Source organism: Cygnus olor, chromosome 15 (assembly GCF_009769625.2).
Source record: "Cygnus olor isolate bCygOlo1 chromosome 15, bCygOlo1.pri.v2, whole genome shotgun sequence".
Classification (NCBI taxonomy): Eukaryota; Metazoa; Chordata; class Aves; order Anseriformes; family Anatidae; genus Cygnus; species Cygnus olor.
The window spans coordinates 14,150,986-14,165,010 of NC_049183.1; the positions used below are offsets into that span (position 1 = coordinate 14,150,986).

General features: G+C 49.2%; 1 protein-coding gene across 15 annotated transcripts in view; it reads right to left on the reverse strand.

Annotated features, from left to right (window-relative positions):
- RNF216 (ring finger protein 216) overlaps positions 1-14,025 on the reverse strand; it is an 80,293-nt gene that overhangs the window by 41,538 nt on the left and 24,730 nt on the right. For all 15 annotated transcript variants that reach the window (XM_040574864.1, XM_040574863.1, XM_040574879.1 and 12 more), the window contains 3 exons: positions 12,928-13,065; positions 11,718-11,866; positions 11,208-11,286 (listed from right to left, as the gene is read on the reverse strand). In XM_040574864.1, coding sequence (XP_040430798.1) covers positions 11,208-11,286; positions 11,718-11,866; positions 12,928-13,065 — 366 coding nt within the window. The remainder of the gene's footprint in view (positions 1-11,207; positions 11,287-11,717; positions 11,867-12,927; positions 13,066-14,025) is intronic.

Sequence of the window (14,025 nt, forward strand, 5' to 3'; positions counted from 1 at the left end):
GCATTTTTATCTAATCCTCTTTCAATGAAAGAGTAAAAATTAGCAGACAAGGAAGAGGCTGGCACCGAGTGAGATTGTTCCTTTCCAGGTCCTTAATTCATGTGTTAGGGGACAACCATAGCTGTGAATTTCAATCTCTGGAGCAATTAAAGAAAATTAAATTCAGGGAATGAGGCCATATGCACTCAAAGCTTCATTAACCCTGTCACCTTTTAATTAAATACGTGCACATGAAATTTTGGGTAGAGAAAGCATTTGCTTTACTGACAACGCTCGATTTTAATGGCAAGTCAGTACTTACCTTTTAAAAAGAATACTGGGGTCGTAAACTTTAGACCTTTTCAGCTCCACAACGGCTTTACTAAAAACGTGGTTGAAATCACTGCCCATCATCAGCTTGTACTTAAAGGGAGTGTCTGCCCTCCCTAAATACCCAAAGCTGCACTAGCAAAGCTCTGTTTTGGGCTGGCTTCAAGGTAGCTCCATCAACAGCTCAGATAAAACATATTAAAAGCCCTACACGTACAATCAACAGTTAGGAAAATAAAGTTGGCCAGCCACATCAGGAGAGACTTTTGAGCCCGCACAGCACAGATTAGAGTAGCCAGTCTCTCTTTTAAATACTGTTCATCCTTACAAAAGACTCAGGCAGACGCCGAAGGCGGTGCCCGACCAGAACAGTCTGGAGGATCATCTTTGAAAGGGGATATTGTCAAGTCTGCCCAGCCCCAACATCTCGCTCGCTTTGGGATAGCTGCCGTCTGACTTCAGAGGGACTCGTGCTGCTCACGTGCTGGTCCCCTGGCTTTGCTGAGACTGGAGCACGCTGCTGGTCGATCTGGAGGCACAGCAGCCTAGCAGGGACTGCACGAGTTGCTTTGATGCCTTCCTGTATTCTTCCAAAAGCAGCAGCATCCACACTTGCTGCACACGCTTGGCCACACCGGGCTGCCGTGTGTTGGATACTACAAGGATGTAAGAAAAGCAGCTTTGCTGCTACCAGCAGCGCAGGGAAGGAAGAAATGCACAGCCCCTTCCCTCCTCTCCAAGAGTTTGCCACCTTGAGTTAGCCGTCTCCCCCAGGGACAAGCTCTCAGCCTCTCATCACAGGCTCGCTTGTACAGGCTTGGCAAGCAGGCTTACACGAGCCTCCCATCCTGCAAGCGGAATGTAGTGGTTCTGGGAAAGATTAGACTTCAGATTATTTTTTTTAAAGGATCTTTTGGGGGAGAGGGACTTCATTCTTTTGCCAGCATGCACAAAATGTTGTGTATGTGTTTTATTACTGACACATATATTTAGCTGTTTTAACCATTTCAAAGAAGTGAGCAAGGAAAGCATTAATTTAAAGAGATTACTTCCTTTAAGCTGTCACTTCCCATAAGAGACAACACGTTTTACAGTAAGTGGCACTCCCATTTTCACTCTTGCCCCTCGCTCAAGGAGCAAGCTAACATGACGGCACAACTGCTCGCAGCAATGCCTCCCGGGGACGCCAGGTTCCTACGTGGATGCTCTGCCCAACGGAGGGACACGACCCAGCTCCATCAGCCAGGAGCAGGACAGGCAGGCAATTCTTTATGTTTACAACGACCCACTATTTGTGGGTTAATTGCTGCATCCCCCAAATAACGTTCTCATTCTGATTTCACAGCAGCCATATTCTCTTACACGGAGCATGAGAGCCGTTTGCTGCTGCAGGATGCCCTTGGTGCTGCCAAGGACAATCTGAATGCAGCGAGTGTGACAGGCGGGCTCTCGCTGAATGCAAACACAAACACAGCCACTGACGCTTCCTCCGCCTTTGATACCAACAGGAGAAGGGGCTCTGCACTATACTACCAGCAACACGTGAATTTTGTGATGCTCAAGGCACAATCGGAACACAACATTTTACTCACTCCATTCCTCAGCTCCTGCAAATTACAGGTCCGTTAACACTTGTGTGCGCAAGCCGGTCAACTCATCGGCATGCAGCAAGGGAGCAAGGAGGTCCCACGTTTCCATCTCAAACCTGCTCATACGAAGAGTTCTGCTCCGCAGTTCCGATACTGTCGTATTATGACGACAACATTTCCTGACCCAGTTTCTACCTTGCTCCTCGCTCCTCTGCTACAAGTAGTAATTAGTAATGTCAGTGTTCTGGCTGGATTGCGAGAGCCCCATTAATAATGCAAGAGTAGTAACAGAGAGAGAGCAGAAGAAAAGAGGCTTGAAGGTTAAAAGCAGTACGGGAATGCATTTTGGGGGGCTCTGGAAGGGGAAGGAGGAGGAAGAGAAGAAACGCTGGCCTACTGAGATTATAAACTGCATTCTTCAAAACACATCATGCCTTTCAGGTGGAAATGGTGGGTGAGTCAGTCATGCCTAATTAGCAGATTATATGCAAATGCCAAATGACACACAGAGGAGATTTTTTACTAAACTAGAAGAAAACTTGTTTCACCTTCCCTTTCCCCCGTAAAGTTGCTGCCTCACCACTTTACGCCGGTGTTTCTCCATTACTAATGTCTCAGAGGTCAATGGTACCCACACCTGACGCATGCTGAAGGTTCATCTCTCCAGAGGATCTTCTGCAGAGACCAGCCCGTGCCTGCCCATCTACTGCCAAACAAGCAAGGCTGATTATCGCACTACTCATGGTGTACCTTAACCTGTGGCTCTGCTGAAGCTTTTTATTACGTGTACTCTGGACCTACAATAGAGGGCTGGATTTCAGTAGGCAGCCTAGCATCTCCTCGTGCTTCCAAGGCCAGGGAATCTTCTCCAGCATAGGTGGTAACTCCCTCAACAGCAGCAGCTTCACCATCCGTAAGGCACACGAGCCTCCCAGTAGCACTGAACAAGGCTGCATCCTCGACTGGATCACCTGGAAGCTGCCCTCCCCCTCGCCCCCAAATACAGCAGAGAAATAAAAGAAGAAAGGAGATTCCAGCTTTGGTGTTGATGCCTCAGCTGTTGCTGAACAAAAGCTCTCATTGCCCACGGAAGGCCAACGTGCCTCCTGCATGCCAGGCAGGCAGCTTGTTTGGGCTGACCGTGGTCCGATGCAGAGCAGCGTTCCTTTTCGAAAGGGCTCTGCAGCCTGTAGTTTTTGTGAGGATTTGCACTACGCAGCAGCTAACTTATAAAGGCCACGCAGCAGAGCTGACCAGTCACGCTCCTTCTCTCCCAGTGGTCGGCATTTTCAGTGTCCTAAATGGTGCCAGGCCTCTCGTTAGCAGTGTATGACACAAAACACATGCTCCTTCCATTAGCTAAGGCTGGACTTGCATCATTGTCATCTCCCCCTTGCCTCGTATACTGCAAATACATCAACTTATCAGTTGTTATTTAACTTCAGCACATAGAGCTCCCTCTGTCAGGTAAGAGAACTAATCCAAAGTCCTCCAGCATTAACAGCTCAAACGACTACTCAGAAGGGATAAAAGGCCAGTAGGGTTATTGAAAGCTTATGAAAGGGTGGCAAAGAAGGAAAAGACTGGAAAAGTCACCTTCAGGATTGCATAGCTTTTTGAAAGACACCACTCAAGTATCGCTTCCTCAGCAGAGAGGAAGTGAGAAGAGCAGGAGGTTCTCCAACACAAACAGCTTCCCCTCCACGACAATGATAGAAAAGGACGAGTGTGTTTTTTTTTTTTTTTTTAAAAAAAAGGAAAGCAGGCCAGCCCCAAGCACACTGTGACCAAATTAGGCAACAAACTCAACTGACAGCCTCCAAAATGGACATCGCCTGCAGCAGCCTTGTGTTAGCCCAGGAAGTCTGATGACTGTGTCATCTGCTGCAATCTGTTTATGTGCAAACAGAAAGGAGAAGCAAAACACCTCCCTGCGCTGCATACCCCAGGTTGAGCCATCCCGGTGCTCTGGCCCAAAGGAAGAGGCAGTCGTCAGCTCCCCTGACACAACGCTATCCGAAACCTTCGCTGCTGACTCATGCCCTCCAAAGCTAACTCTGCGCTGGAAGCAGTACGGTACATGACAAGGTGTGTGCAGAAACAGCCCTTTTTTGCTGCTGTTGGGTTTCTAGTTTTTAGTTTTAAGTGGTTAGCTGTGGCAGATGAAGCTGAGGTTAGAGATCAGTGATTACTATGAGAGGAATGTGAGGGGGAGGAAAGAGAGAGGGAAGATGTAGCTTCTTGAATAAGGTCAGAACAATGTTTTTCAATTGGCTTGGGAGCAGCCTTTTTCCATCCCCTCCAAGCTCCATTTCCACCGCAGCAGCAAAATGTTAACCCTGCTCAGATGCCCTGCAAATACAAATAGCACTTGGCAGAGTTTTAACCTTAAATTCACCCTGCTTTTTTTGTATTTAGTCCTGTGGAGGGTACCTGGACTGAGCTCCCACCGCAGTCCCAGGGAGCTCAGCAGCATCGTTACCTGTTGTGAGGACAGGCCCGAGCAGCAGAGGCCGAGTTACTTCACTGTTCAAAAATCAACCCAAGCAATCTGAGCGCTCTGGTCCATGCAGAGGTTTAGGTTTTCTCCCTGGTGTTAAGTTACTCCCTCTCTTGTTTCCTGCACAAAACGGACTAACAACACTGCTCCCTTTCTCTTTCAAGTAAACCTAGGAGGAAAAGGCAAAGTCTGAAGCAAATCTCAGACTGCAGCAGGGCCCTGGGCCTGCCTCTGCTCTATCCAGAGCAACGACAGCCTTCAGGGTGCTGGCAGCCCCAGCGGGTTGGCGATGGGACAGCCCCAGTGAGTGCCAACCTCAAGGCACCACCTGCCCTGCGTGCTCTTACCTGACTCCCCTTGGAGTCCATCAACTGACCTCCAAGGACACTGTCATCTTGTCTGCACTGACCACCGCAGCCCTCACTGCCGTTTTTCACCTAAACAGTGGCAGGCTGGGCCCTCAGAGAGAGGGCGAGATGACTGCTGGGTGCCGGGCACAGAGCTGAGGCCGAAGTTTCCATCCTGCAAGAAGTGTCCAGCTTCTTACCTCCGAACCTTTCCTTGGCAAGGGACAGAGCTACGAAGGGAGGGCAGCACTTCCTCTCATGGACCTGGCAGAGAGGTACTCACTGGTCGGTGACCAGGAGAAGAATTGCCTTTTCACCGAGTGGATATTGCTATATAAGGCAGAAACCAAGGACAGGAGTAAGCTTTGTTGCTTGAAATTGCACTGACTTACACGGTCTATTTTTAAAGAGACTAGTTTGAGTTCTTGCTTTCAGCAACTCTTTTTTCTCCTTTCAGAGACAGATACCCCATTTAAGCTGACCTCTTTCCTCGGGTCCATTTCCAAGCTGGGCTTCACCCTCTCCTCCTCCGTCAGACTCATTTATCAAACGAAGCATTTCCACGTACCGCTGCATAAACAGACTCGACCTTGCGCAGCAGCACCTGAGCTCCCACTGATGGAGCCTCTCCAGCCCACCACAGCCAAGAAGCCAGCCTGCTGCTACCCTCCTTCCAGGTGAGGTATTGTCAGGACACCCACAGCCCATTCCTACGGGTCCCAAGGAAGGATGGCAGGTGTATACACAAGGCAAGGAGAGAGTTCAGGCTGATTATTATGGCATTTGGGAGCAAGCCACCAACGGCATCGGTCAATTTTTGTAGCTGCTCCTGGCCCAGGCCAAGCACACACCAGAAAGCAAGCTATGGGAGCTGCCCTGGCTGGCGATGGGAACAATTCACTCCTGCTGAATTTTTCCTGGGGGGTCCCTTTCGGCCAGGGAGCAAGCTGCCAGCACAGCAAGCAGGCGTGTACCCGGGGAGCAAGGAGAGCCCTTGGCACGTGGCTTTCCCATTTCCCTTGCAGCTCCCCTAAAAGGTAAGTAAATCACCCAGCACAGGGCTTGGGATGAGGAGATCTTCTGACTCTCAGCACTCCCCATGCAACTTTGACCCCACACGCCCCACGGGGACGAGCACGTGGGGTAGCACGCGCGCGCTCTTCCTGCTCGGGACTGTACTTTTAAGGCTTTGCCGCAGCAGGAGCAGCCCTCCTGTTATCTGTCTTCCTTTAGGACTTGGCAATAAAGCGTAATGGGGTGTTATCTGCCGCTTACAATCACCTCGACCCCACCTTCGGCCTTGGTCCCTCCCTCCTGCCCATCCCTTTGGGAAGAGGCAGGGAAATGAGCGGCGCTCCTGCCGCAGCACTGCGGGCGATAGCATCGCCGCTCGCCCTGCTCGCAGCGCAGAGCCCCGCCGCTGCAGACGAGTTTCAGTGGCCTTTTATGGAAGAAAAATGAATCGCCTGCCCAGCCACGAGTGCCTCAGCGCCGAGATGACAGACGGAAACTTGCCATTTGTTGTGGTTTTGGCAGTAAGAGAGGGAAGTGCGTTCCCATGCGCGGCGCTCGTTTAAAAAGGGCGCAGCGAAGGCGCCGAGCTGGAGGAGAAAGCTCGGAGCTCCGGAGCTGCAGATTTCTTCGTGCAGAGCTGAGGAGGAAGGTGGCAGGGACCTGAAAAATACAGCTTAGACCCTTCTGCTGGGCGAGATAAGGGGGTGACAGGCTTCCAGGCAAAAGCATACGCAGGCACGAGTGCTCCATTCCCAAGCCCCATCAGTAAGACAAGTAGCAACACCACATTTCTCTTTCCTCCTCATCCCAACAAATTCTGCTAAACCACACTCACACAGACACCGGAGGATGGGAACTTAAATATGGGAGCTGGGCCGTGAGGTTACTGCCAACAGAAAGAAACGACAGGGGTTTGCCATAAGCAAATGCCCGTGCCGGCTCTGCTCTCCGCTAAAGCTGTGGGGCTAAGCCATAAGTAACAATGAAACCCAAATAACCGGGCTCAAGGAAAAGCACACAGAGAACAGCGATAAGAACGTCTGAACGGAGAATGAGACAGGACCACGGGACCTTCAGAATGTTTGCACTGCTGTCAGGAAGCTGAATGAGACAGCAGACTTCAGCAGCTGGGAAAACATGTTGCAAAACAAGGGGAATTAAGTAATTCTCCATATGCACATCCTACATTTTGGACAAGCTCAGTTTCTCCAAGCAGAGGGATTTTTTTTTCCATGTTGCATACGCACCCAGTGACAAATCGTGATAGTGTCTGAGCCTAAAACCGCAGCGTGTTTGGAGCTGGGCAGGGCAGCCCTGGGCAGCAAGAGCCCAGCCTCTGGCACACAAGCAATCGCGCTGCGGTATGTGCCGGATGACATCCTTGGAAGGATGTGTCACCCCCAGCACATCCCCAGCTGCTGGGGACTTGATTACACAAACATTTCCCTTGCACCCTATAAAACACTGGTAACTGGATCAGAGGTGGCCGGGGCTGCCTCCTTATCTTCCCCTGAGCGAGGCACAGCTGCGTGCCCCGGTCCCGCACCGGGTACAGAGATCACAGGCCCTGCAGCACGCCCCGTTAGCTGCTCCTGCAACTTTAAATCTGCAGTTTCTTCTGCAACCATTTCTTATTTCAGCAAGAAAGGCCACTGGCATCAAAGCTGTTGCAAACCACTCACCGTGGCTTATTAGCGCAGGTTGTGGATGCAGCGTTAGCACCCTGCTAGGAAAAGCCATGTTCAGACATCGCTTGCTAGGCAGAGCTCTGTACAAGCTTAAACCTGTCTTGCTTCCAACAGAAAATGAAGGGCAAAAGCAGCTGGGTGCATCTGTTCCTAGCAAGCACCTTGAAATCAATGCTGCAGAATACTAGCGGCTTCAGAACAAGTCCCCTCTAACACCATGCCTTAGTCCTGCAAATGAGAAGCGCACACGAGGGTTGCTGTGGCCAGAGCCCATCCCAAAGACAAAGAGGCAAGGCGGCGGAGGGTTTATCCATCTGACACAGGCACATCAACCCCTCTTTCCAGCACAGCAGTTCAGATACCCAGCAGGCAAACTCATTCCCTAAACACAGCCTCAATAGCAGATGCACCGAGGAGCCCTGAGAACAGGGGTGGCAGCTGCCCGGTCCGAGGGCGATGCAATTTAGCACCACGCAGCCACACGTAACCGCTTCTTTGCGCCCAGCCAGCACTGAAGCAGACAACTCAAAGGGACGAAAATCCTAAAGGCACGCAAAGGAGTTTTAAGGAAAAGCGCTGGAAATGCAAGTCCCTGCGACGTGGCTGCAGGTTCCAGCCTGGGGATGAACCGACCGGTGTGGGTTTGGAGCTCTCCTGGCCCGGAGGGACAGCGCTGCTCCATGCATGCGTGATTTCCATGGCAACAGCAGCTTTCACCTCCCCATCTCCTGGCTGGCTGAAAGCCCTGCAGTGCTTTGTGCTGAGACTGCAAAGAGGGGAGGCTGCCCCCCCCCCCCCCCCCCAGCAGCCGCAACGCCGCGCCTGGGATAGCGGCGGCGAGCAGCCTGGGAACAAAAGGCTTCCCGGAACAATACGGGATGTTGGGAGGAGGGAGGCAGAGCAGAAAGAAAGGACTTCCTTTGCTGGTGGGAAGCAGTGCTTCCCTCAGCATGCAAAAAGCGCACGCTCGCTTCCCAGCGCTTAAGAAGTCAACGAGCAACACGTGTCTTCCATAGTCCTCCCAGAATCGCTATGTCGGAGCGCAGGGAGGAGAAACACGCCCCAGTAGGGATGAGAAATTCACCTCGCACGGGGCAAGATGGAGGCTGACCGAGCTGGGCAGCAAACCTGCCTGCTGCCGGCAGCCTGGCTGTGTGCCTGCAGGCTTCCCGGGAACGTGCTGCAAGCTGCTCGCTGCCGAGCAAAGCCTCGAAGCTCCAACAGGTCTCAAACAGGTCTCGGGGCAGCCTGCTGAGCAAAAGCTGACTCCCTCCCACACCAGCTCAGACTGCAAATACCCACGGGAATGCGTTCAGAGGGTAGCTGGGGCAACGCTTCTCCCTGGCTAATTAAGCTCTTCCTCCACCCTGCAGTTCGGGATGTTAAGATTCAAGCCCTGGTCACCTCGCTAGGAGCCAAACTCCACGCAACGCAGCTGGAGCCACACCGGCCCCGACAGATGGTGCAGGCTCATCTGCGTGCTCTTCGTGCGTTCGGTCGGTCACAGGCAGCCACCGGAGCTCTGCCCATTGCTGGGGTTACACCTAGCCATGCTCTGCTCCCTGCAAGGTGCAAAGGACTGGAACTACAGCAGACCGCAGGTAGTAGCCTGGGTACGTCTAGAGATGGTCTGCTGAGCCCAACACACATCCACAGCCAACATGAAGGCTTCCGACTGATTTCCACCACTCATTTTACAGTATGTCCATATCAGATCCAAATGTCAATCAACCTCTCTGCAAGATTTGAAGAAAAGTCAGAGTACGAACATGAACCCTCTAAGCGAGACAAAGGAGCCAGGTGATGGAGCACAGAAACGCAGGACCACCATCTGCTCCTCCCCTCCCCACCCTTTAGGAGCCCCGAGGTTTCAAGACAGGCACATTTTGACCTTTCGCTTTCTATACTTCCCCTCACTTTAGGTTCAGCTGTGCAAGCACAGTCCTTCCAACCAGAGAGGGACTCCTTCCAGGATCAGTCATCACCACCACAGAGCCTGCCAGAGGCACTGCTAGCAAAGCCAATGCATCCTCTCCAACCTCTGTAGTGTTCCCGTAGAGGAAAGGCTAATCTAGTCCTTTCCTCCCTCAGGGCAACAGTTTCCTGAAAGCAAGAGCATTAACTGAAATTCTTCATTCTGGGAAGAGACAAGATAGCAGGGAATAAGAAGCGCTGCAGTTGCTGCTATGAGCCACCACCACATCCTGCTATCCCAATTCTCAAGTTGTTCAGACTTCTAAGGAGAGCACCGAGCTACTCAGCAGATTTTCAGCTAATGAATCAACACAAGCTGTCCAGGAAACCAGAAATCCAGCCCACTGGAATGCTGCAACCCCAGGGAAGGGGGAACAGACAGCACGCTAGGAAGGAAATGAAACAGCAAACCAGAAGGAAAGGAACACATCAGCACTGACCTCTCTTATCAGTTACTGTATCACATTACACATTTTAGGAAAAAGACTTCAATTCCTTTTGCATACTGAAACGTTCATGTGTTTTGAGCCTGAATTTTGTTCGGTGGTGCTGACACACGTACATTTCCAAAACAGCTTGGGTTTTGCACAAACAGATTAAGAAAAAAAATGATTTAAAGCATGAGTCAACAGTGCCACCTAGTGACTAGCAGATCTCCTTGCTCCTGAAGTTTGGATGACTAGAATTGGATTATCTCTGCCAAATGCTAGAGATGGAGGTTAGCAAAACATATCTGGATATCCGAGAACTAAAATGGAATTGCGTGTCTTTAAGTAGCTCCCCGCCGTATGCTAATTTTTCACAAAAAAATGCAAAGTTCACTGCTGGCAACTTCAGTTTCTGCAGGAAAAAAAGAATTGGACTGCCTATTACTTTCTCAATAAGACAAATGGTGGAATCACTTATGAGAACCCAAAGCTACAGCAGCTACAAGCATACAGTTAATGCACTCGAGAGGAATTTCCATGATTAGCAGAAATCTCTGCTGGTGGACGGGCAGCTCTCTCAATATTGCATGAGAATTCATCGCTGTGGCTACAGTTACGCAAGATGCCTCGTAGCTCCAGCGCTTAATGCTGATACTGTTGGCCTCAGCTCGCTGGCACCAGATGTGAGCGAGGTTCTGCATATATTGAGGAAACTGAGAAAACACATTTCTACATTTCTGTTTTCCCCCAGAACAGAATGTGCAGGAGTAGCAGCAGCAAGTTTTCCCCACTCTGTACCCCCACTGGACCTGGGGATTGTTCCGTTATGGCTAATAGTGACCTTTGATAGAAGCACAAAAAATTTCTGCCCTTTGAACGGACACATTCAACTAAGTTTTTGTCCCTTCCAACCAAAACTGTATTCAAATGATGGCATAAAACAAAAATGTAAGATGCTAAGGACAGTACACAGGGTTGTTTTAGGTCATTCACCAGAATTTTCATTATTTCATTACACAAAGGATTACAATTGGACTTCATGCTCATTCCCTGTTCACCCAGAAAGTTCTGTATATGCATGACAGCTCCCTAAGGCTTTTTTAGAAGCTTTTTTAGTCAATATCTTCCAAGTCTGCCACGTGAAAGGGATGCTGTTTATATCAACAGCGCCCTGAAATACTTCTCATCAGCTACACAGTTTTAGAGAACATCAACAGATCCAGCAAAATACCTGTATCACTGCCCCGTGCAGTCGCTTTAGATCCTCATTCATCTGGTACTAGGGAAGCACGAGCTGTGTTCCAGCTCTGCTGCCTAACGCTCTAGAAGAGACCGAGTGGCAAGTGCCACCCAATTACCTTTCTGCAGCGGGGATTAGGACAGCTGAACCGCTTCACATCGTTGTCCAGTAGAGCTGGGAAGTTACAGAACGGACACCTGCAGCCCAAAAAAAGGTGCTATTAATGCATAATGCCAAACAAATCTCTGCTGAAAGTGGATTTAGTCAAACAGCTGTGTGGTTCTTAAGAAAGATGCCAACCAAATGTCTGCCGCCAGGACGTGCTGACTGCTGTCTTTTTGCTCATATTTCTTCGATCACTTCCCTGTTTGCAATCAAAATATTATATGCTCAGCACTACTTGAGATCATGTAATTTAGAGGATCAACACAGAGCTAGCAAGCAAGTCTTGGGGGAGACGGCTCTATTGAATTTTAATCTGCTCCTAGTCAAAGGCATACCAACCTGAATTAAAACAGTCTGAAGCCTGAAATAAGGTGGCTCTTAAAAAGCTACCTAGTTTAGGGTTTGGGGGGGGACAATTTTGTACAACAGTAAGCACAGCCTGCATCTTGCACTGGGCACTTACCTGACAAGCTCATCTGCACAGGCAGCAGCCACCTCCTCCTCCGCTTTCCTCTCATAGTATTTGCAGAGGATGTTCTCTGGAAGCACCTTCTCCAGCTCGCTGGTGGGGAATGAACACGTGCAACTGCCCTCCATGCAGCTGAGCTCTGACTGTGGTTGGAAGAAGAGAGCTCAGTTTCAGTCTGATGGTAGTGACAGAACAGTAGTCAGTACCTAGAACATTTGCAAGTAAACCATAGCAGAGCCTTGCTTAGAGATAATCAGTATCTTGCTTAGAGCTTAAATCAGTAGATGATGGCCAGAAAACAGGCCTACTATGGTAAGAACGTGGCTAATTAACGAGCACTGGACATGAAGATGCTTGTTGATAGCTGGGATCACAATTCACAAGCTCCAAACCCACTGGGACCACACAGAAATAACAGGCTGCTGTGTGGTCTCCACTGAGAACCAGCAGTCTGTGAACAGCACGTTACATTCTTGTCAGCACAGTCATATAAGTTGTCTGGTTTATCTTCACATGAAATATAGATCCCAGAGTACAAAAGTATCCTACAGTTTGGTTATCATATCCGAGGCAAAGGAGCACACACACCTCAGAGCACTCAATAATTCATCTGTAGCTCAGCTAAGTACCAGGACACTGTTAACTGCTGCTCCCTTACCATTTGGACCGCCTCCGGTAACTGTGTCCTAGGAACAGCAGCACCTCTAAATGGGATTGGGGTTAGTAGTACCATTGAGGAACGAACCCCCAAATTAAGTTGGGATTGAAAGGCAGTTAGGAAGGACAAACATTTTTCAGCTGTGAAGAGACTGGCTGAGTCAGAGATGAGAACACGTTCTCTGTGCAGACTTATCACTGGTTTATTAAGCATTAAATCAAAACCAGATGAGTTTAAGTTATTATTATGAACACTGTAAAAAGTTTTTTTCTAATAATCCATTAAAAATTGCTAAGTATGGTGCAGAGAAGACTGAAGTCAGCAAAACCAAAAACCTACTCAACAAAAAATCCATTGTGAAGTCGCCGGCTGTTCACTCGATGGTGAAACTGACTTGTTGGATTTGGATTTCAAGACAATTCCATTCAAATACTTCTTGGGAAGTGCACTTACATCTGGTTTAAGCAACAAAACTATGCAAACACCAATGTGATCTCCCAACAGCAATTCATCCATTTTCCCCTCATCCAATTGGAAAATTCTTACCTTCCCAGAGCCAAAGACTGCCTCCTGAGCATATTTAATTAGGCACTCCTTGCAGAACAAGTGACCATCTGCACACTGAGTTAGCTCTTCAAATGCAAACTCCCCGTAACAGCAGCGGCACTCTATCATCTGACCATCCTGCAGCCATAAACAGAGGTGTTAGCTACACCAAAAAATAAATAAATACAAATCAATACCTAGCGCAACATACCAACACACTCTGCTGCAAATAAAATGCAGCGATGCGGGCACCTACAATGACAAGCCATAAGCAGTGCCAGCATTAATTACAAAAAAAGAACCACAGACGTACATCATTCCAGTAGATATCCTGCTCAGTGGTCAAAACCCACTAAGCAAAACCAGGAACTCAGCTTTAAGTAAGCAAGATATGTAGATATTAAGTTAACAGACTCCAAAAAGCTGGAGAGTGCGGTATTTAGATAATTCTTAGCTCACAGGCACAGAAGCATCTTGGGTTGGGGAAGCTGCAGAGCGCATGCCATTCACATGGGGAAAACCAAGCTTCAAATCTGTTGCCCTCTAAAGGAACATTTACCCAGCTGCCTGCAGAGACCCTGCCTTGGCCTCTTCACTGCAGGGGTGGAGAAGCTTGCCACTGTTAAGAATAAGCATGCCAACTTCTTCAAAGGTCCAACATCTTCTCCCAAGTTTGAAGAGAAACAGGCAGCAAGAAAGAAAAAAGTAATCCACAGCTGCTGAACCGATCTTTAAATTTTCTCTCTTCATTTAAAGGGAAAGACTTGTTTTTTGGTTTTTTGAAGAGTCCTTTCCGCAAACGAGAAAGGCCTTTTCCACTGGCAGAGCTCCAAGAACAGCAAATCCGTTTTAAACAGCCATAACGGTGGTAGCAAGAACAAACCTGGTGCTATTCTATTGCAATGTTTGTTGTGGCCAGTAAAGATACAAGCGGACTGAATTCCTACAGATCATTACATGCATCAATACTGTCTTGCTGCACTCAGCAGCCTCTCTAAAGGCCTGTCTACCTTTTCTAAAAGCCTGTCTACCTTTTCTAAAAGCCAGCCAACACATACTATGCAGGTTTTGCCCGCTCAGCAAAAGTGGCACAGGGCA